The 24,666-nt window shown below is 36.9% G+C and overlaps 1 protein-coding gene across 2 annotated transcripts; it reads right to left on the bottom strand.

The window, feature by feature from the left end:
* Positions 1–5,629: 5,629 nt before the first annotated feature.
* LOC130419870 (uncharacterized) lies at positions 5,630–10,740 on the bottom strand. 2 transcript variants are annotated; one of them, XM_056746869.1, is made up of 12 exons: positions 10,664–10,740; positions 10,268–10,318; positions 10,067–10,156; positions 9,949–9,981; positions 9,716–9,813; positions 9,322–9,623; positions 9,204–9,233; positions 8,112–8,246; positions 7,814–7,988; positions 7,577–7,709; positions 6,944–7,051; positions 5,630–6,555 (listed from the first exon to the last, which is right to left on the bottom strand). In XM_056746869.1, the coding sequence occupies exons 6-12, from the start codon at positions 9,464–9,466 to the stop codon at positions 6,112–6,114; spliced, it is 1,170 nt and encodes a 389-aa protein (XP_056602847.1). In that variant the 5' UTR covers positions 9,467–9,623; positions 9,716–9,813; positions 9,949–9,981; positions 10,067–10,156; positions 10,268–10,318; positions 10,664–10,740; the 3' UTR covers positions 5,630–6,111. The 2 variants fall into 2 exon arrangements, with proteins under 2 accessions (XP_056602847.1, XP_056602846.1); XM_056746868.1 differs by lacking the exon at positions 10,664–10,740 and having other exon boundaries at positions 10,268–10,401.
* Between the last annotated feature and the right edge of the window lie 13,926 nt (positions 10,741–24,666).

The following is a 24,666-nucleotide window of genomic DNA, read 5'->3' as shown; positions in this document are numbered from 1 at the left end:
CATGTAGTTTCACCACAAAATAATTAAGTAAAGATCCTTCATACAAGTTTAAGTGGGTTGAACATGATACAATTAAGTCGAATTCATTCAATTATTTGTGCATTTAGAGTTCTGAGATATTTCTATAATTTTAACTTAAATTTTGGTTAAAAAAAACAAGAACACAGTTGTATTAAGTAATGTTTACTCAATTAATTTCATGAAATCTACTATGACAAAGAATACATTTTTACAGTGTAGAGTTGTTATTTCTACAGTCATGACTTCCTTCTCTCTGTTTAAATCATCACACCTATCTTGTAATCCCCTCAGTTTGCTTTCCATAACATCTTTCTCCCTGTCATGGGTATCTTTGTCTATTTTCTAGTGGTGGGCCATTATCGCCGTTAACGCGCTGCGTTAATCTATTCTCAAAGTTGGGTTGGGAGCTGGGTCAATACTACGCAAGCTATGATGACTTTCACCTTAATATTTAAGCACGGATGTATACCTAGCCCAATTGCAATGTAGGGGGCGAGAACGAGTCTTCGAACCTGTATGCCTAACGTTACTGTGAAATTACTACATCACATTGACGTGCTAACATGGATGCAGCTGTGAAGTCACCGGGTTTGCTTCAGGGAAAGTTTATTTTTAAGAAGCTTCCCAATGGAAACCTCGATAAAACTAAGGTTATTTGCACCTTTTGTAATGCGGAATTAGTTTACTGTAGGAGTTCTTCCAGTCTAAAGTACAACCTGAACGCTAAGCATCCCTCAGCTAATGCGGAAGATGCCGGGCCAAGCACTGATGTAGTGCAGGAGAAAAGTGGTCGTCGTCAAACTACCATGTTTTAGTTCAACTTGCTCAGTGGATTGCCACCAGCTGCCGGCCCATCAGCGTGGTTGAAGATGATGGGCTCGGGCTTGTTCTACAGGCGGCCACAGGTGACCCATGTTACAAACTACCTGCGAGGCGAACTATCATGAGGAGAATACATGACCAGTACGCCGTAGAGAAAGCCGCAAAAGATGAGAAGATGGTAGAGGCTAGGTTTGTAGCACTGACTGGGGACCATTGGACATCTGTCAAAAACGATAACTACCTCGGCGTTACTGTACACCTCATCGATGCCAGCTGGGAAATTCACTCCTTCGCTTTAGGTAGGCTACGTTATGTAATTTTAAATTACATAATTTAATTTACTTACTTAGTCGATTAATTACCACGACACCACAAATTACGACCACATTATGTTTGCTTCTTGATGATTGCTAGTTGTTAGTAGTGAACTTATTCTTATCTACTTTGTCTGTCCGTTAGGTGTGATGAAAACAGAGGAGCGTCACTTTGCAGAAGCATGTGCCAGGCAGTTTCTCGACGTCGCTAATCACTGGGGGATAGCTGACAAAATCAGCTCTATTGGAACAGACAGCGCTCCTAATATGGTGGCAGCAGGGAGGATACTGCCATTCGAGCATTTGCCTTGTGTTGCGCATGTTGTACAGAGAGCTATTGTAATGTCTCTTCGGGAAGGTGGTTTTGATGGTGCACTGGCAAAGTGCCGTAAAGTGGTCGGACATTTCAAACACAGTCCGGCCAACTCAGATGAGCTGAATGTCCAGCAAGCCCCCTTGGACAAGTTCAGGAGCCACTCGTGCAAGATGTTCCAACACGGTGGAATTCCACCCTTGAGATGATCAAGCGTGTGAGACGCAACAGAGACGCACTGCACAGAATGCTTTCTCAGCAGAAGCACAATCTGGCCCTCCCAACAAATGCTGAATATGAGAAGTTGGCAAAGCTAGAGAAACTGCTGGAGCCTTGCAGGTATGGTCTACAACGATAGCGTGTTCATGTCTGTCTGTGTAGATACATCACTGAGCTCCTTGGTGGGGATAAGTATGTATCCTGCTCTGTGGTTCTACCTGCCTTGTGCCACCTCCAGCACGCGATGAAGATCTCAGATGATGATCCTGGCTATATTGTGCGATTCAAGGCTGCCTTCACCAAGGACCTCAACCAGCGGAGGGAGAATCTAAACCTGGAATGGCAATGAAGATAACTGCATTGTTTGACCGATCTAGTGGCTTAACAGTCTATAATGGTCAATGAATAGATGAATGAGTCATGATTTATCAAAGGTGGCGACTGCTCTAGATCCACGATTTAAGGACCTCAAGTACGGCATACATATTAGGACATCGTCAGACCTCAGCGTCAGTACTCCGGTATCAGATAGAACGGCATCGCGCTTCAGACAAAGCGGCATCAGTTCTCAACAAAACAGCGTCGGTGAACAACAAGGCATCGGGCAAAACGGCCGCAGACTAAAAAGCATCAGCTCTCGTGCAACAAGGCATCGGGCAAAATGGCCTCAGACTAAAAGGCATCAGGTGACTCGAGAAATGGCAACGCCCCCCGCGTGACGTCATCGCCGCAAACCGTTTTCTAAAAGCACTTTTACGGCAGACAAACAGGTACACGCGAAAGATACACATTTCCATGAGTTTTTACTAGTTTTAATCGTTACACTTATATATATGCAACATGTTCTAGCCTAAATTGCTTAATACAGTTAGCATGCTAAAATTAATGTTAATTATCTTTCTTATATGTTTGTGTGTGTGTTTTTATGACAGTCAATCAAGAATGGAGACAGAGAGAAGTATCCGTTTTGAGCTTGGTTGAAGGCTAACGTTACTATTACTACACATTACAATATTTACTGTACATACTATTTATTATATTAACTTTTGTAGCTACTATGTTTTTCTTGTAGCCCAGAATTGATCAATCTTGTTTATTTGAATTTTAACTTTCAACGTTAAATGTACTAGGCAGATTATAAATTAAATAAAATTGCCTTGACTTTAAGTGGATGAAATGATACAATTGCTTTTTGCCAATGGATGTAAACAGAAAGAAATGTGCTCTGTTCTTGGTGCTTCTGATTTAAAATCAGGTGATTTTTAAATTGTTGTTTGTTACTGTTTTCCTGATAATACTAAATAGGCCTGTAAATTCGTAATACAAAAATACGTTGAGCTTTCTTAAAATGCGACATAAGCTTGTTCACAGGATTCTTTTCCTCATACAGTGAAAGGCATTTAAGACGAATAATTAAATCTCTTGGTTTGAGGCGGAGGAGTAACAACCGGCCCCTTAACGAAATACGGCAAGCTATAATGGTGTGCATTTTCAATTAACCTGCATTTAAAAAATACTTGATTTTGAAAATACTTTTTATAAAGTTCCTTTGTATTTAATTAATGGGTCTAATGCAAAATATTGTTTATTTTCAGAGTGAGTTAAAACACTGTTCACCTTGGCAGGGTATCCGTGCAATGCATAAACGGGTACGGGATGTCAGAGGAATCCGGCCTTGCTACAGGTATATGTATTTAAACTTAACTAACATGGTCAGATTTAGCCCAGACACATTCCTTATGCCAATACGTATATGGTTTTGTCTATTTCTAGGAATGATGTGGATGTAATAATGGCAGAGCTTGATGCCAGTGGACTTATCAAATGGGTTAGGGTTAGGTATCTATCTATCTATCTATCTATCTATCTATCTATCTATCTATCTATCTATCTATCTATCTATCTATCTATCTATCTATCTATCTATCTATCTATCTATCTATCTATCTATCTATCTATTATCTATCTAACTAGAATTAAGTTCTTATAAGAAAATTAATAATAAACCTATCACTTTAAGGGATCATATGTTGCAAACACGTGTTTTTATGTGTCTTCGGTGTGTTATAAGTTGCCCATGCATGTATAAAACACGTAAAATTGCAGAAATGAAAGTGTGGGAACAAATGATGCATTCTATGTAAAAGCGAATGCTCACCAAGACCTGCCTGAAACACCTCGTGTAACACCCCCACAAATCAACATCAGTTGGTGGTCTAATTTGACTAAGACCGCACAAATGTATACACAAGTAAGGTAGGTGTACCTGTCAGTAAAATTGAAGAGGAACCTGATGTTCCAAATATGCTCAGAGGCGTTTCATTTCCCTCACACCCTTGCAGTATTCAACCAATCACTACACACTGGTTAACTGGCCAATCACAGCACACCTCGTTTTTCAGAGCGATGAGCTTTGTAAAACAATCTGCGCATTTCAGAGAGGCGGGACAAATAGGAGACACAAACATGCACTGTATGAGGAAAATACAGCGTTTTTTACACATTGCATTACGTCTAAAACAACCATAATATTCGTTTCAGTCGTGTCATATGACCCCTTTAAGCCTTGTCTGTGCAACCAGGCAGGAATGTTGTATAAATGTTTACAGTGATTCTTGCATTGTTTTACATATTTTTAGAGCGCTGAATTCTTCAATAGCATGTTGAAGAAAACATGGATTAAAAAATGGCAGGTTACATTTGAGGTAAGGATTTGATTTGCTTGAATCTGCTAATTTTGTCCAACAAATGTTGATTGACTATAATTACCAAAAAGATGGCAGCAATATGTATATTTATTTTATACTATGATGGAATCAGGCATCCTCGATTTGGACAATCCTGTACATATGTAAGTTAAATAATTTTACTCAACAGACTCTAAAACCTGTGTGATTTGCAGTAAACAAATTAAGTAACCAATGGATGCTGTCCAACAGAAATTGTCTGCAACACACACACATTCCCCTTCTTCAGAGAGATCTTACCTTAGAACAAAGACTATGGAACACTCATGATATTCACAAGCAAAAGAATGTTGCAGGTCCATTTGAGAAGCCAGACATTCTGTTCACATCACCGCCACAAGGTATGTATTAATTTGATTAAAGGAATAGCTCACCCAAAAATGAACATTTTGTCATTATCTGCTTACCCTCTAGTTGTTACAAACCTGTAAACATTTTTTTGTTATGCTGAAAACAAATGAAGGTATTTTAATGAAAGTCTGTATCCAAGTAATTTTGGGTCACTATTGACTCCTAAGTAGGACAAAAGACAAAGTTACATGCGTTAATAAAAATATCTTTACCTGTGTTTAGCACAACAAAGAATCTTTACAGGCTTGTAACAACAATGTTCATTTTTGGATGAACTCTTCCTTTAAAATGCTTGGATGCAAACTGGTAGTCTATGTCTAAAAAAAAATTCTCTTCGATGTAGGTTTTGGTGATATGCTTTGCACAGTGGATGATGACCTTCTCCAATATGCAGAACAATTTGTGTGAACCACTGTTGGTTGCAAATGAAGAATTCAAAACAATATCTTGGGCCATTCTTCGAGATACAAGCTTTCAATCATCTCCAGATGGGTCTCTGGCAGCTTACCTCATGTTGGTGGAGAAATTCACATCATATTTGGAGAGAAGAGACATTCCCATACCATCCACATTTGCAGAAGCAAATAAAATATATGAGTTACTGGCTAATGAGAGCTTGTGGTTAAAATGATCTGGTGTTTATATTTTAGGTACTTAAAAAAATCTGTAGAGATGCTGATATAATACAATATATGAATGAATAAAAATGACCAAACAAAATATGTAAGATGTAATCTTTACTGAGTATTTGTACATCTTACTTTCTCATCCAAACCACAGAAAATATTTAAACTTTTAACATCAGGAATAAGGAACACCCTGACAGATAAAGAACATTGGCTAACGAGCAAAAGTTTACATACAACCTGCAGAATGTGAAAAATGCAAATTTCAGAAAATTAAGAGGGATTTTGAAAATTAAGAATTTATTTGAACAATTTGTTTTAATTAGAAACTGCACTGAACAAGCTAGTTCACACAACAGATGTTTACATTTAGTCAACAACAAAAATAAGCCAGATTAAAAGTTTCCACACACCTGATTCTTACTACTGTACAATGTTAACTGAACAGTTCTTATGTTTTGTAAGCTCTGACCGAACAGGAAACTCTTCAACAGCTATGACAAATAACTGACATTAACTGTTCAGTTAACATTGTACAGTAGAAAGAATGAGGTGTGTGGAAAATTTTGAACTGGCTTATTTTTGTAAGTTAAGTTATTAAATGTTTTTTTTTTTTTGGTGTTGTTGACTATACTTAAATATCTGCAACGTTTTCCATTTTCTGCAGGTTATATGTAAACTTTTGACACAATTGTTATTTACCATTTGTAACCATAACGGCTCTGAAGAACTAGCCGCTCAACAGTTTTTAAGGAGAGAACAACAGATGAAGCTTCAGGTCTTGATGGTGGGTCATAGTGTACCATCACAGAGATGAAACTGTATCTTTCACACAGATGTTCCAGAGCGTGTGGCTGTGCATTTTTTGTCAACAGGCTGCACAACTGCTTCTGGTTTTTTACTGTCCAGGGCTTCAACTTTGTAAAAAGTTCAAGGTATGTTTCTCCCAAAGACCAGATGTCTGAGCTTCTGGAAGCCTCTTCAAATTCAATTAGACATTCTGGAGCCATGTAAAGAAAAGTCCCACCCATTGGTCCTATTTTCCCTCCAGTGAATCTGCTTCCTTGCCGCAATAAAACTGTGCCCCTTATGTTGGCAAGTCCCCAGTCAGTAAGCACAGCCTTTTTGGAGAACTGGTCAATCTGTTTTAAAAAAAGATGGGAAAAAATAAGCAGTTCGGCAAATCTCTAAGGAGATGAAAATTGAAAATCCTGCCATTGTTCATTCACCCCCATGTCATTTAAAACCTTGATGACTTTCTATCTTCTGCAAAATGTATGTAACAGAAAACCGCTGGTCCCCATTCACTTGCATTGGTTTTGTGTCCGTTGAATATAAGTCAATAGGGACCATCGGCATTTGGTACCAACATTCTTCCAAATATCTCCATTTGCAGAAGAAAGTCAAACAGGTTTGAAATGACACGAGGTCATGATGACTGAATTTTCATTTTGGAGTGATGTATCCCTAAAAAACATTTAATAACTTAATTTAACATCCCCATAAGCAGCTGTTAAGCACATTACTTACCAGGATATTGTCAGGCTTCAGATCCTGATGGATGACATTTTTTGAATGGATGTATTCAACAGCCATTGAAATGTCCAGGGCAACAAAATGACTATCGTTTCCTTCAAGCTAGGAAAATAAATTGAAATTACAATATATTGAAGGGTTTTTTATTTCCATTTATTTGCACAAATCTCATGACAGTTCACACGGAGTACATGTTTAAAAAAACTCATAGGAGCTAAGATAAAAACCTTATTGAAGAGTGTAAATGTATGTACTCAATAGCATGTCAAATGCTGGTTAAACCCAATATTGACTAAAAAAATGATTGCATGATTACACTTAGTTCTGCGATCTGTAACTTCTTCGAAGACATCCCAGTTTAAACCATCAATTGTGGGTTTCTTTACATGTGTTTAAGTGAAATAACATCCAAATAACAGTTCCCATGTAATGAACACCACCTAGGCACAACTTACTGTTACAATTACTGTTATTAGGCTAACCATTGTATCGTTTTAAACACTTTTTGTATACTTGCTTAATAACTAATTTTAGTTTTTTTTCAGTTTTAAGGGGACAACAACTGTGCTATAAATATAAACAAAATCTAACTTTTTTCACAAATGTTACATGCAAAAACAGACTCACCTTAACACAAGCATTGTCACTGTGTAGCACATTATCCAGGGTTGTACCGTGAATGTATTCATTGGCCAGCAAGAACGTGTTTTCAGTGTGGGCTGCTGCCATAAGTCGTACAATATTGGGATGGCTCAATCGCCTAGAAATTGCATACATGTAAAATTGTCATATTATAAATGTATAATAGTCATTTTGCAGGCCATTACCAGCCTATGCAAAGAACAAGATAAAAAAATATCGTACATTGCGACGAGAATCTCATGCTGTATGTCCTGATCTTGAAGTCCTGCTATGCCATATGGAATCCTCTTTATGGCAGCGGTGGGATATACTTTCCCAAATGTTCCTTCACCCAACATGTTCTGTTCACTGTAATTGATTAGTGATTCGTCCACTAATGGCAGGCGTTGAGAATACACTGTAAGATATCAAATAACGAAGACACAATAACAAACCATTTTTGTATTTTTAATCAAGGCATGATTCCAGCTTTAGAATTTTTTTTAACATAGAGTATTACTTGACTAGTTGTATTACTTACATGATGGTAAAATGATGACTACATTAGATGACGCATAAAACACTTCATTTTGTGGGCAAACACCTTCCATGGGCCTCTCTGGATTAGGAGTTGCAATTTGGATCTCTGGAACTGAGGTCTCCCTTGCACCATGATCTGGAATTAAGCAAAATATTCAAATGAAAATGATGTCAAACTTACACTTTATACAAAATACTTTGCCTAGCTCTCCTACATACTGTTCTTAGGGTCATGTTTGTCAGGCATCCTATAGAAAGGAATCCATACAACATTTTTCTGAATCCTCAATAGATATATGATAACATATCTACCATATTATTAACTTAGTATCTTCCCTTCCACTGGAGCTCTGTTTTATTCATCCATACTGAACAGCTGACAGCAGCTTAAATTGAATTATTACAACACAATGTTTAACGTATATTTATTTATTTTTAATGTAATGTCAGCCAATCATTAATGACCTAAGCTGTTCACAATTTAATTTAGGTGCATAAAGAAGTGTTTCAAAAGCCTTTTAGTGTTCCACACTAAAAATAACAGAATTCTATTATGAACAACATGATGACAATGCCTAATTTCTGCGTGAATTATTCCTTTAAGGATTTACCTGTACCTGAATCAGCACTAGCGGATCTTGCTCCACCTTGATCTGAATTCGTGGATGTTCCTGTGCCTCCACTCAAAGATCTCTCTGAATCAGCACTTGTGTTTCTCCTAGAACTTTTACCTAAACTTAAGGATTCTCCCTGAACCTCTACCATATATCTTTCTAAACTTTGTTGTAATGATCTTCCTACACATCTAGATCTCTTAGGTTGGAAATCCTATCGTCAAAAAAAAACTAAATAAGTATCAGGGCCTAATTAAACATCTTCTTAAGACATTGTTTATAGAGACAATATTGACAAAATTAACCAATAAATGTTGTTTTACCATGTCTGAGTCTTCCATTTCATAATTTTCTTGAAAAAAGAAGCATTTAATATATATATATATATATATATATATATATATTAATTTCAAATCATTAGCAACAATAAAGTAGTATTAGCAAAATGCATAATGTTGTCACTGGAATTGAAAACATACCTAATGCTGAACTGCTTTCACCGATAATATCTGTAGACACAACAAGATACGTTATAAGAACTAAAGGGATCATAACTCAGACATTAAACATCTCCTTTCGAAATCTACAGTACAATACCCATTTCTCTACGTCCAATATAAAATGTTCTCTTCCAGGGAGTTGGAATCTCAGAGACAGATCCATATCCTTGGCAAAACTGCTCCTTTGTCCACCTTGTGCCATCTGAAAGGCAAAGAGTGAATGCACTTCCCTCTCTTTCCATTTCTGTCCAAAATGCATCCTGCAATACGTATCAGTCCATCATAATCTTCTGTGCCTGCCACTAGGATCCTTGGGGGGGCTTCTTCAAGAATGACTTTTTGATATCTGCCTGGTTTTTTGGATGTTCGTGGTTTCCACTCCATGGGACTCATTTTTATCTTGCAATACAATAGAAATATAAGGTTGGTAACATTCCTTAAAGCTTACACTAATCATGTAAAATAGTTATAACAACACCATAAGCTCTCACCTTTAACAGGGACTTTTCTTTCCGACGAAGGGGAAACTAACATTTTTTCAGCTGGGGTTTTATAAAATGTTTTGCCTTGGTAAATACTTGTGCTGCATCTTAATAAAGAGATTGGTTAATATTTCCTACAATACAGTAACAAACAGTAACAGCACCCTGAAATAAAAGAACTGGCAACTGAGCAACAAAACAAACATTTTTATGATGCATTAATTTCATTTAATTGTCCTTACCCATAAATGCCTTCTCATTTTTTTCTTTTGTCTCTATAAAATTAGAAGAAAATATTTAAAATACAGAGCAAAAGGAACAAGGAAAAATAGGTCAATAGGTGAATAAAAAGTGGAATACCCAATGTTCCTTGACTTCCTTCACTGTGTGCGTCTTCTCCACACAATAAATGTTTTACTCTGTCATCAAAGCCCTTTTGTGTAAATTCATCTAGAAATAAAATTGAGTGACAAATCAATTTCAAGCATATTACAACCTGTAGTATGCATCCAGTCACAAACAAAGCTATGATGATGTAATATTACTGTTTGCATTACATACCATTTTCCAGTTGTTTACGTAATTCATCGTATGCTTTTATCTTATCCATCCCTTCAAAGAAAAGTAAGTTTGCACATTTCACTTTGATTAGCAGAACACCAGTTTATACTTAATTCGTTTATTTTTAACGTTTTCATCAAGTCATAAAGTGTATTTATAGAATGCCATAACGTATCATAAACATTTAAAGCAATCAAACATTTGTAACTTTTAAGACAACACAAGAAAATCGAATAATGTTTTTAAATTGCAATACCCCGCCAACATTGGATTGTACATAGTTTACAATCCTCGGTTAAAGGCTGTTTACCTCCAATTAAACTCGCTGAAAAATGTCCCAACAAGTTCTATCAATTAATTAACAAACTCATGGAAATGTGTACCTTTCGCGTGTACCTGTTTGTCTGCCGTAAAAGTGCTTTTAGAAAACGGTTTGCGACAATGACGTCACGCGGGGGGCGTTGCCATTTCTCGAGTCACCTGATGCCTTTTAGTCTGAGGCCATTTTGCCCGATGCCTTGTTGCACGAGAGCTGATGCTTTTTAGTCTGAGGCCGTTTTGCCCGATGCCTTGTTGTTCACCGACGCTGTTTTGTTGAGAAATGATGCCGCTTTGTCTGAAGCGCGATGCCGCTCTATCTGATACCGGAGTACTGACGCTGAGGTCTGACGATGTCCTAATATGTATGCCGTACTCAAGTGTTTGCCCAGAGTAGAGAGGGAGCCAGTGTGGGCAAAGCTAAGTGAGTTGGTGAAGGGAGAAGAACCTGCTCTGCAGCCACTCGGGGATGAGAACCCTGAGCCACCCAAGAAGAAAACAGCCCTGCTATTGATAGGATCAGACTCAGAATCAGATGAGGAGACGCTAGAAGACAAAACTGTGGAGAGGTACAAGGTAGAGCCCAGTGCCAGTCTAGATCAGTGTCCACTGAAGTGGTGGTCGGAGCACGCTGCTGTCTATTGTAGGTTGGCCCACATTGCCCGTAGATACTTGGGGACTCCTGCCACAACTGTCCCATACGAGATACTTTTTTCTTTAGCATGCCACATTGTGCAGAAGAGGAGATCTAGGTTGTCACCAGAAAATGTGAACAAGCTGGTCTGCCTTAGTTACTGGTGGAAGAAGGAGAGCTTGGACTGATTGAGACAAAGCTACTGACTGTAAACAGTTCATCACAACCTCTTATGTTGGTTCAAAATGCATGTTTAACTGAATAAACAGTTATTAAACACAAGTACATCTTATTGAACATAATTTATTTTCATCACCAATTATCACAGCTTTCTCAAGCAGTTTGTGATGCATTTTGGAAACAGGACTTACTTTTGGTCATTATTTGGGTAGCACACATATTCTGAATGCCTTCTGCAGAATTCAAATGAGCCATTTTAATCTGGAATAATCTAGATTAAAAAATGTATCTATGCCGACAACTACTATTTTCATTTCCCATTTCTTGCATTTAGACAAGGTAACAAGAGTCCAAGGAACCTGCCTTGAATCTCTTTTCCTCATTCTCTCAATTTATTTCCATACTGTCCTGATGTCATTAGGCTCCCAAATGCCACCTTTCTGAGCTTTGATCTTAAAATTTTCAACTATTTCTGCCTCAGTTTGTTTTGTGTCAAAACATTCTGATAATTTATCAGACAATTCCCCAGCTATTTCGTGTAGTCTCAACATCACCCTTAGTTTCAGAAATCATTTCGTCTATAGTTTTGTTTCCTGACATTGCCACACCCATAATGAACAATTAGAATCAATCCCCTAACACACACAGTGTTAAACCACCGTTTAAGCTGTAGGGGCGCCCCAGTTGGAGCAGCACGATGAGGAGAAGACCTGCAGGGTTTCCCTTCGTACCTCTCGTCCGTCACAAGTCCGGTTGTTCACCTGTCATTCCATCCTGCCGACAACGCCATATGATAGATCCAACTATGAGATATGGCTTGTAGATCTTATAGATTTAAACTTTGAGTCCAGTTTCACTAGATTTCTCTCCGTCAGGAACAAATTACACCTGGAGATATCAACTCCGTTTTGAGTCAATCCTTTAACCCAGCCACCAGGGAGATATAGAGCTGAAGGGAAGAACAGCAGGCAGGAGAAGAAGTGATGTTAAATAGACAGACAAATGATTTATTGAATAATCTCAGTTGTGCATGATGCTCAGTCAAGCTCTGTCAAACTTCATCTGAATAGAAACAGATTCAATATGTGATTTTAACCATTCAAGATTACAGTATCAAAACATTGTCTCATGACATTATTATGGACCTTGAGATGGAGACCAACGGATACTCATAAGACACAATACAACTCCCAACGAGGATAAACAACAGGAAAGTAAGTAACAAATAATATGAATAGAAGTGAATAATAAAATAAATGAATGAATATATATGATGAATATTGTAATAAATGTGATAAATGAAATAGAATAATAAAATGAAATAAACAAGAAACAAGTGTATGTTTCTATCCAGATCTATCCCATGCTGGGGTGTTTCTTGTTCAAAACATCCTCACTAGGGTGGGTGTAAGGGCCAAGTACATTTTTATTTTTTAATCCTAATTTTTTATTTTGTAAACATAAAATAATGTAGTTGATTCAATGGCCTTAACACCTATGCTACTAAAAGTTTCTGTTACCTTTCGTTGTACTGGTTTTTATTTTTCGTATAAAAAATATTACTTTTTTTATTACTTTTTTCATTACTTTTTTATTCATTCATTCAAGTATTATGTATGTTACTTTATTTCATTTATTTATTTTGTTCAAAATGTCTGTTTAATGCCTTTCTACATATTGTGAATGTGTATGTAGATTTACAACAGTAAAATCAAGATTTATAAAGACAAAAGAAGCGAGAACAAAGAAAAGAAGAAATATGAACTCTGAGAAATCATGGTCAATCTTTGTAGTTTAATTCTCCTCTATATTCCTACAGTTCAAGTAGTGATAAACAGGTACGATTTTGTATCTTTTGTCTTTTAGCCAAGACTTTGAACTTTTTCACTTGAAAACATGTTTGTGGTACAAACATATTGTTTTTCTACAGATACTCTAAAGGTGTTATGCTGCTTTGATGACCACATCATCTTTGTTACAACAACATTCAATTGAACTCGACTCCATGACCAGTAGGGATGGGTACCGAAACTCGGTACTTTATCGGTCTCGGGTCTAAATTGTGAAAGACCGAAGTATCGATAAGCCCTGACGTTAACGGTCCTGCTATCGGTACTTGCGAAATTAAGAAAAACATTTCCTATTTATTATTGCTAAATAAACGTTACATAGCATTTTAACTGACCAGCCATTTCTAATTTGAGATAATATTTAAGACATTTACCTGCATTTTCGTTATTCGCAATCTCGCACCGCACGTAAAATGTACGTCTGTTCCACACTACACGGAGCTCGCGCGCACACAACACGAAAGCTCGCGCATATAATAGTGACGATGGCGGAGAGAAATAAACGTTCTAAAGTCTGGCTATATTTCAAGCGAGTAGACACAGATAATGCTCGTTGCAATAAGTGCAACAAGACTTTTGCTTGTAAGAGTGGTAACACAAGTAATCTGTCTAAACATATCTCTAAAGTGCATTATGTGCAGACAGAGAGATGCAAAGTTTTCGACTGCCTGCAAACTAATAGTTCGTCATCCACGTCCTCAGGTGCGTATATGCTAGCCCAGCAGTCTTTCTAAATAACACAGACAAAATTTAAACATTGCATAAGGTTTCTTTAAATTATTATGTAATAATTGTATAAACACACATCACATAAAAAATAGCCTACATATAAATCTTTAGAGTGTTTTTTTCTGCAGTAGCCTAAATAAATCTTAAACTTAAAAAACGCTTTCACAGTACTGAATTTAAAATGGATGAATAATAATAAATTATGCTTAAGAAATTATAAAGCAGAGCTTACCTAAAAAATTAATTTGTAGCGATGAAATACATAAACTTTTTTGTGTTCATGTAAATTGCAAGAGGTTCCAAACCTGTATAACGTTTAAGCCCAAACAGAGTTAACTACATTGTAATTTATGTGAATGTAAAGCTGCAGTTACAGTGAACCAAGCCACTCCAGCATCTGGTCCAAACAAAAGAGAATTCCAAAGCCCCTTCACACTGAGCAGCATGTGTGTGTGTTTGTGTGTTTATACATATTATGTCCCTATTTATCATAAGTATTAAATGCACAAACACACAAATGAAGGAAATATGTGCTGCACTACACACATCATCACAAAAGAGAAGATCTCCAGCCACAACACATAATTGGAAAACCATTTCTTTATTATTATTCTTAAACAAAAACAACAAAAAACATAAACAAATTTAGGACCACATGCATTTTGTCTAAATTCTCTATGAATAATAGGCGGGTATCAGTCATCTTTTACCTGCATTAAGATATGTTAGGTCAACGAATGTAAAGAATACAAATGTTTTAAATAGTGAAAAAAAACTCCAGCTTTAGTTTCGTCTTTCATAAAAAAACCGCAACAAAAAGTACCGATAAGAGTACCGTTAAAGTACCGGACCGATAAGTGGTACCGATAAAAGTAGTAGTACCGTTAAAACCTTAACGATACCCATCCCTAATGACCAGTGGACATTACCATTTATTATGAAAATCACGAAGAGGCGTTTGACTACAGATAACATTGGACATATTGTTACATCACCATCATCATCTTGGACTGTTGACTGAAGGCAAGTTTGGTTGATGGATTTACACTGCTGATACAAAATACTGACCCAAACACCTGTGTGACTCAAGAGACTAAGGAGAGTTCAGAGTACATTTTCCAATGTTCCCAGCCTAGATTTTTGACTTTGCGCTCATTGAAGCTTTGGCTTTGTGTTCATGGATCTCAGAACAGGAAATTGACTTGATTTTTTCCCGTTACATTTTTACCATTCTCAGAGTATGTGTTGAACATTCTAAAATGTGAACTCAGTTGTATTAAATTGCTTTTTTGAGATCACTGGCTTTTCTCCATCTCATCAGCAAGGATTTTTTTGTCTACAGTACTGTTACTCCCTGGAGTGTTCATTCAATCAATCTGTCTGTCTGCTTGCACCCTGACCAAACTGTACAGTCCGGTGATCTGATGAGATATTCATGCACAACCATTACATTAATAATCATGATACTGTCTGCATCACTGACAAGGAAAATACCAGCCCCACTTCTAACCCAGAACCCAGCCTGCCTTCAGTGATACCTACAGAAAATCAGTCACAGCCCACTGCAGAGTCAGGGTCTGGACACTGTACAAAATCGCCTGATTGTTTGCGAGGAGCCAATATCATCCCAGAGCCCAAGCACATAGGGGAGTGTGAGCACATGCATGAACTGTCAGTAGTGTTTTTGATAGAGCATTTATAGGAACTATTCTTCTGCATGGACTGCAGCAATGCCCACACTGCTGTGACCGAAGATTCTGCCATGAGTTGCCCAATGAACTATTGTTATGTGATGAACTGGATTATGGCATGTTTAAGCTGTACAGTGTCAACTGGTTTAGACCATTTCTGAGGCATCTTCATCTGTGCTGGTTTACGACAGTCCGAACTTGTCTCCTTTGCTACTGTTCTCATGCAGGACCAGATAGCATCACCAGATAGTCTAACTGATGTCTAAGTGTCATTTGTCATCAACTAGATCAACACTTTTCATAACCTTACCTGTCACACAGGCCCCTTAGTACATCATACCCATATTTTTTCATGAATTGAAAATGAATGAATGAATGAATGAATAAATTATTTCTTTAGTTTTTAATTGAATATACTTTTTTTACATTCAGTAATTTTAAATGTTTTACATCGAAATGGGTTTATGCATACAAGTAGATGACATACACTCTAAAAAAAGGCTGGGTTAAAACAACCCAATTTGGGTTGGTAACCCAACGTTGGGTCAAATATGGACAAACTCAGCGTTGGGTTATTTTAACCCATCCATTTGGGTTAAATCTTTGACCCAACATGCTGGGTTGTTTTATTTACATCAACTATTACATTGCTGCTTTAAAACAAACCCAAAATGACACGCTCTCATGTGTCAACCTTAAACTAATATCATGTTGCGTAAGTTAATGAACTAAATGACTCGCACGAGTCAGAAATTTCAAAGGGAAATGTTGACCAAAAAGGAAGTATGTACAGTACATTTGATGTACAGTAATAGTTTTATACATTAACAACTAGTAAAACATACCTTTTATTCTCAGAATAACAGCTTTCCAAGATGAGGTGGATCAAAATTAGATTAGATTAGTTTAGATTCAACTTTCTTGTCATTACACATATACAAGTACAGTGTAACGAAATGTAGTTTAGGTCTAACCAGAAGTGCAATTAGCAAGTGCAGGATATACAGTGTGAATAAATACAGAATACAATATTAGGAAAATACTATACAATGGCCATGTACTATGAAAATGTGACAGTCGGTATGTACTATGAACAATATAGACAGAAGGCTATATACTGTGAACATTAATGTACAGGTGGTTATAAACAGATAACAATATAGACTATACAATAGTGCAAGTGACTTGAGTGTGCATTAGTTACAGACATTAGCTATTAAAGTTACAGTCCAGTAGATGAGTTGATGCGGTTATTAAAGGTACAGTGCAGTACATGAGTTATTGAAGTTATAGTGCAATACATGAGTAGATGCAGTTATACATTTACAGTGCAGTAGATGAGTTAGTGCAGTTATTGAAGTTACAGTGCAGTAGATGCGTTAATGCGGTTAATAAGGTCACAGTGCAGTAGATGAGTTAATGCAGTTATTGAAGTTATAGTGCAATAGATGAGTAGATGCAGTTAGTTATGCAATAGATGCAGTTATGCAATAGATGAGTTACAGTGCAGTAGAGAAGTTGGTGCAGTTATTGAAGTTACAGTGCAGTAGATGAGGTAATGCAGTTATGAAAGTTATGAAAAATGCCCGCGAAGGTAAAGTTTGTCTGATGCGTCGGGGAGTGGGAGGGGTTTACTCTCTCAACTGTCACTTAATTGGACCCGACTGGTAACCCAGCGTTTGGGTTACTCAAAAAACGACCCAATACTAAGAAAATAAGCCAACAAAATGACCCAACAGGCTCAACACAGCTGTTGGGTTAAACAAATAACCCAGCATTTTTTAGAGTGTAGTTCTGCTAAAATATAAACCACCCCAGCCATATCCCTTCTCATAGCATTGAGGTAATTTTTCACCGAATGATAATGATGTGTTAACTAACAAATATAAAACAATGTTGTAACGGCCAACAGCACTGCTGTGCTGAGCACTGTGATCAAACCTCAAGTAAGGGCAGAAATGTACCTGATAGGGCCTACTGATACCTATGGCTGTACTGGATTCCAGCCTGATCTCCCAGCAGAGGAGACAGATGAAACAGTGAAGCGGAAATGTCAGCAACTGGATGAGATATACTGTCAGGATGAAGTAGATGGGGCTAAAAGAGCCGAGGTTAAGCAACTCATGGAAACATCTCGGGTTACTTGGCTGTAACCCTGTTCCCTGAAAAAGCATATTTCTGTCTGGGCTTGCTTTTTTCTTCTCTACCTTCTACATTTTCAACATGGAGTACCAAGATGAAGCTGCATGTGTAATGGATTCATTCAGAGGTTAGATGCTTAATTTAGTTCAATTCAACATTTTAATAGATATTGTTAATGTATATGTACAGAAAATAATTTGACCTCCCACTTTCTCTGAATCATGTTTATGAAGCAAAAACAGATAACTCAGTTTCTTAGTTTTCAAAAATCATGTTTTTATTTTGTTGTCATGTTTTCATGGTGTTAGTTAGCTTTTTTTTTTAGTTATTATGTCTAAATAAAAACAACCCCAATGCAGTTTGATTAATTTTAATCGGAATGCACAACAAGAATATATTATTTTTGTATTTTTTTAAAACAGAGTTAACTGAATGTACACATTTTTTGGCGGTTCATTGGGATATCTCCAGAAAAAGGAACAAATGTGGATGAGTCATATGAAGCGGACAGGGAAAGTCCCCTAGACAAGGGAAACAGTCAACACTCGTGTTACCAGTCTATTTAAGAAATGAGAGGGACTTCATATAAGTGAACCCGATCCTTTACACAGCATACACACATACACAACCTAACACAAACATCACATATGTGTAAGTCACACAATTTTGTTCAGGTGTCCAGTTTTGGATACCTAATTTGTAAACTTTTAACTCTTAGTCATTTTATTCAGTCAGTTGTTCTCTATCACTTTTCAGTTTGTTTTATTATAACTGTTTTGATGTACTTTCAATATTGTTCAATTCACAATATTTCTGACATTAAAATATAACAATATCTCATTAAGAGAATCATGGTATAATATACTTTGTATTTGAAACTTTGTATTTACATTTATATCTAAGTTGTTTTTATAACAATTAAAAAACTTATTTGACTTAACTGTTTATTTACAATTTTGTAATCACTGCGTATTTTCATTTCATCATTGATATGCTTCAATGAGGAAACTGGGAGAGACCACTGGCATTGCTAGGCCCTTTAAGGTTTGCTTAGCCCCCATAAAACATTGTGAGTAATTGTATAATCTCTATAGAAATTTCAGATCTTCTTCGTCCACTTTAAAAGTGTTAATACGAAAACGGCAGAAGGCTGCGTTATTTAGCGCATTCTTCAGCTCACAGAGGCAGCGGCACAGAGTGAAGGGAACGTCATATGCAGAGTACAAGGTGTGTGCATTTACATGACATCTGATTCTTTGCCATTCTTTGTTATAAATGCAGCTCGAATAATATAATGTGGGAGCGACACAAGACCCTTTACCATCCACTGTAAAACATTTGTCTGCGTTCATCCCTCGTCACACTGTAAACTAGCCTAGTTACCTCCAGAAAAATGAAAGCACTTCACACCAATGACGGCATACTTAAGAAAATGATCATGATGATATTGTACCTCACAGAAATGTGTCATTCGTGATAAAGTGATGTTTTATTTGTCTGTTATAGAGAGCTGACAGTAGTTTTCACGGTAGTGTCATCAAATTTGTAAAACATTAATCTTAATCTTTTAGCTACACATGAAGTTACAGCTTCTCTTTATTAAAGCAATAGTTATTAAACATTTTTTTGTTCTCTCCTAATTTAACGAATGATTTGATTTACAGCAGTAGTTCTTAAGCAAAATGTGTTCAGCATAACTACATCTAACAAATAATATCAACATATTCATGACTTAAAAATACCTGAGCATAAATTTCAAAGGCAAAACCAATTAGTGAATAGAATAGGCCAATGAGTGATCCTCTGCTGCCATTTATTGGTAATAATTTTGAATAATTTATGTGGGAATAGAGGTCTTTTTCAGAAGTCTTTATTCTTCATATTACTTCTTAATCATTTGTTTTAGTAATTTATGCAGTATATTGTGCATAGAGAGTTGCTATATATGTATGTCGTCCAGTGAGACATAATTCATTCCACACACATGCACAGTCTTGATCACACACAACACACAGCTGCTTTGTAACAATGAAAATTGTAAAAAGCGCTATATAAATAAAGTTGAGTTGAGTTGAGTTGAGAACTATACAGTACATGCACACTCTTATGAAACAGAGAGAAATAATATCCATATACACAAACACACGCACAGACACACACACACACACACACACACACTCACAGAATATGTAATACATACACACGTATGCACATATAATACACACAGCTGCAAAAGTAATTTTTCAAAACCCTTCGGGCTCGAACCCTAATTATTGTCTGTTAAATGTTTTTTATTTATAAATAGAGAGATGTGTTGTCCAGGCACTTGTGCAGTGCCATTTCAATGGTATCCCACTTGTGTTGAGGCACATGGTTTTTCCCATGGTCCCCCCTGACTGGTTCTTGGTCCCCCTTGTGCCACCTAACTAAACACAATTTTCCACCAGATCTGTGTTTCAGAAACTCCAACACGTTATTTGTAGATTTTCCACTGCTTCTATTTCTTTGGAATTTCATGAAACTGACACAAGTTGACTTTGTTCAAGAACTTGAATGAATGGTTTTTCCTTGCCAGTCGTTTCCCGAAAGTCTCATTTTTATCTTAAACCCTCAAAGTAGCTTCCAAAAACCAATGTGAATGGGCTTAGACTGTCGCGCCAAATAAAAGGGAAAACAGAAAAGAAAATATATGGAGCTGACTTGAATATGGTATATATTTTGTGATTGGCTGTTATGTGGTCTGGGGGCAGGGTGGATGCATAGTCGCAGAGAGAGAGAGTGAACTCTGTTCACTGCAATGGAACATTTTTTTTTAAAGCAAAGGCGATTCACGGTCAGATCCTCTCGCTCAATGGCTCTGGGTGGAAGCAGGATGCGCAAAGCTTCTGATAGGGTGGGCAAACCCCCACCCTCCGGGCCACGCCTGATGTCGATGGTGTAAAGAATAAAACTTTATTATCATTGTCTCATGATACACCAACGGGATAGACTCAATTGCAGGTAGAATAATTCAATATTTATTGAGCACACACAAAGGTCACAGTTCTTAAGGTATAAACATTACTATGGCCCGAACACAGGTTAAAGCCCGTTGTGAGACCCAGAGATTCCACAGATTTATGTTAAAGTCCCCGCGATTCCAGAGGGAGGAAGCTGACTGCAAGGCCAACTGGGAAACCCCAGTGTACGGCAGCGTCAGCCGGGATTGGGAAGCACCACCGGAGAGGCGGAGGACCAGATGAATCGAGGGAAAGATGAATGCGGCCAAGTACAGGGATATACTGGACGAAAACCTTCTCCAGAGTACTCAGGACCTCAGACTGGGCCGAAGGTTTACCTTCCAACAAGACAATAACCCTAAGCACACAGCTAAAATAACGAAGGAGTGGCTTCACAACAACTCCGTGAATGTTCTTGAATGGCCCAGCCAGAGCCCTGAATTAAACCAAATTGAGCATCTCTGGAGAGACCTAAACATTTTTGTCCACCAATGTTACCATCCAACCTGACAGAACTGGAGAGGATCTGCAAGGAGAAATGGCAGAGGATCCCCAAATCCAGGAGTGAAAAACTTTGGGAAATCTTTCCCAAAAAGACTCATGGCTGTATTAAATCAAAAGGGTGCTTCTACTAAATACTAAGCAAAGTGTCTGAATACTTAGGACCATGTGATATTTCAGTTTTTCTTTTTTAATAAATGTGCAAAAATGTCAACAATTCTGTGTTTTTCTGTCAATATGGGGTGCTGTGTGTACATTAATGAGGGAAAAAATAACCTTAATTGATTTTAGTAAAAGGCTGCAATATAACAAATGTCAAAAATGTAAGAATACTTTCCGTATCCACTGTATATAAATGCACATAGTATTTATACATTTCTGTGTATTAAAAGTTGTGCTGAGGGACAAGATGCTTTTTAGAGCATTTTTAAATCAAGCTGGGATAACATAATCAGGTTACGCACAATTGTAACTTGCGGAGGCTAAGAACTTTGAGCTCTCATTAGAGCAACATGCAAATAGTTAAAAAGCTATATATTTGGGCATTTTTCAGCTTTTACTTGAATATTGCATTTTAAAGAGATACAGGAAATTGCGGGTTTACAGAGAGGCTAACAGGAGCCAGGAAAAAACCACAAGGTTTTACTCAAACAGGAGTACTTGTAACTGTAGGATTTTCCTTTAAATGTTTTAAGTTAAAACTTGTTTTGCCAGGTGCCCAAGGTTGTTTTAAGCTTGAATTACATCTTGGGGGTCTGCATTATTACAAAAGAACTGTGTCTGAACACCGCAAGGGATTTAACTGCTGGCTGTGTTCAGATGATCCACTCAATCCAACTCCTGACCCCTGATTTCAGGTTATAAATATATACAGTAAATGTAAATGCACACAATGTAGGACTATGTATATTGAAAGTCATACTGTGTGACACGAAAAAAGGTTACGCTGACTCAAACGAAAAAAGGCTAAATTCGTGTCCCTGGGTGATAATGGGTTAACAAGAGTGAGATGTCTAATAGTTCTTGTGCCTAACAAAACAAGACCATCCATGTAGGATCCTGGCACCTAATACGGATTCATTTTACAATTACACAGAATTCTGTGAAACTCATGAAAACCAGCTGTTATATTATTCATGTGTAGAAGGCAGCACACATAAACAAGGGATACACTTTAAACCGCATTCGATCAAAAACTTGAACTGAGGAAAACAAACAACACAGAAAACCAAAACAAGAACTAAGAACAAACAGAAACAGGGGTATGATGAATACAAAAAGATATACAGGGAAACAAAAAAGGTTTAACAGGTTAGCCTAATCCAACTAAAAAAATTCAAATTCAATATTGTGAAAACTGACAAACTAAAATGATGAATATTTGACTACAGTTTGCCAACAATGTTCAATACTACAGAGTATGGATAAGCAACTCTGGTCTTCAAATAACATGGAGGTGTGTTAGAGGGTCGGAGCTGAACAGATTAAGCAGGTGTAGTAACACCATGAGAAAACGGAGACGGATGAATGTTTTTGTTGGGGATTTTTGCATGGAAATGATGGAATACGAGAGAGGAATACAGGAGCCGGGAAAGGATAACGACTGGGGATTCGAACTCGGGTCGTGAGTGCACAGTCCACTGGACACTAGGTGCTGATGGAAATTGTCCCGTAAAACATTATTTTCTCTGTATTTGTGAAGACAAAACAGACTGATTTAACATTATGCTTTGACAGTAATAGAAAGTAAGGTAAAATGGGAAACATAGTAGAATACAATGAACATACCTATGGGAAAATTAATATATGAATTAAATATATAAAATCACTAAGGAAATATGCAATTATAAGATGATGATAACAGGTTCAAATCTTCACCTTTTAATGATCTAAAATTAATGTCATTGATATATGAAAGAGAACCTGTCAACATCCAAATCCTTTAGGAGCGCCAAGCACAGAATAAGTTCTTATATTTACAAAAACCTGCAGCACTCGGACAAGTAAAAGTGTGTATGTATGCTCAGTTTTTATAAATATGAATGTTACCGTGGATGTTTGCGTACGCACTTGATCACATTTTATAAATGAGGACCTTTGTTACAGAATCAGGGATTATTCAGAGAATTGCCATTTGGTTCAAGGAAATTGCTCTGTTATCCTCCCACATTACTGTTTACTCAAGCAAACCGAGCACAACAACTCACCTCTTGTGACCCACATTCCCACAAAATGGGTCAAATTAAGTTACATAATGAAAGGAAGCAAACAACAAACAATAGGAGGCTTGGTTTTTCCTGTGTTCAAAAGGTCATCTGAGGAAAACTATGCTAACGGAGGCTAAAATAGATCTGTATGTGGTATCAGTATATTTTTTACCTGTGTCTTTTCAACAAGCCGTAACCATAGTGGGTTACGAGAATAGAAAATGTTGTTACATAAATAAAAAATGTGGTGAGAAAAACTATTTTTGGTTTTTCCATTGATCCTCTTTTCCCCCGTTGGGACGTTCTTGAAGAGAAAACTTTTTTTGTGATAGTTTCAATATGTCTTTGTTTTTCCCTAGGCACTACTGTGTCGCTTTCTAGTGTGCCTTATTTCCGCTGCACATCATGACGCTCATAATGCTGATAGAGATATGTTGTACTTATTTAGTTTTTCAGTTCATAAATCAGCTATAAGAGCAAGTTGAAACATGTAAATGGCGTCTTTGAAATTCAGCATTTTAATTCTCTTATATGACAGACTATTCAAGTTAAGCTGATTTTAATACCAGTAAAGTGAATGCAGTATTTTTCTTTTCTTATTTATTTATGATTTAATAAAAAATAACATAAAAATATATTGTGTTTTTACAAAAAGAATTGGGGAGAGATAATAAGCTTAAATCAAATACACATAAAACATGTTGTCACAAATGCTTGTGCAGCTACTATGGGCAATCATCTCACCCTGGCAGATGGTCATTGTTAGAACACCTTCTGGTGCAACCCCTAATCATTTTGTATCACTTCCAAATATTATAGTTTATTAGATAGCTTTTGCTTTCAAGGTTGAATTAAGGAAGTAATCAATTTTTGTATCAGTACTAATTTCATTTCTATATTCTAACAACTTACGCCTCCTATTGAATTACCCATCATTTATCACTAATAACCATTTGATGTGCTTATATTGTTTTCCTGAGCAACAAATGAGCTACAAGAGCAAGTTGAAACCTTTACGTAAACAGGGTCTTTGAAATATTATTGAAGTCCAAATAAGCTGAAAGGCATCATCATTTTAATTCTCTTATATAACTATCCAAGATAAGCTGATTTTAATACCAGTAAAGTGAATTCAGTATTTTTCTTTT

This window comes from Triplophysa dalaica, chromosome 4 (assembly GCF_015846415.1).
Source record: "Triplophysa dalaica isolate WHDGS20190420 chromosome 4, ASM1584641v1, whole genome shotgun sequence".
NCBI classification, from domain to species: domain Eukaryota; kingdom Metazoa; phylum Chordata; class Actinopteri; order Cypriniformes; family Nemacheilidae; genus Triplophysa; species Triplophysa dalaica.
This window is presented reverse-complemented; position numbering and strand designations above follow the sequence as displayed.

Excerpts from the sequence above, each read along its gene's own strand:
- LOC130419870 (XM_056746869.1), bottom strand. The coding sequence starts at position 9,466 with ATGGAAAGAGAGGGAAGTGCATTCACTCTTTGCCTTTCAGATGGCACA. Across the intron at positions 9,234-9,321 it reads TATTGGACGTAGAGAAATGG|ATATTATCGGTGAAAGCAGT; the intron begins GTATTGTACTGT and ends TTGTGTCTACAG. Across the intron at positions 7,052-7,576 it reads GTGACAATGCTTGTGTTAAG|CTTGAAGGAAACGATAGTCA; the intron begins GTGAGTCTGTTT and ends TTATTTTCCTAG.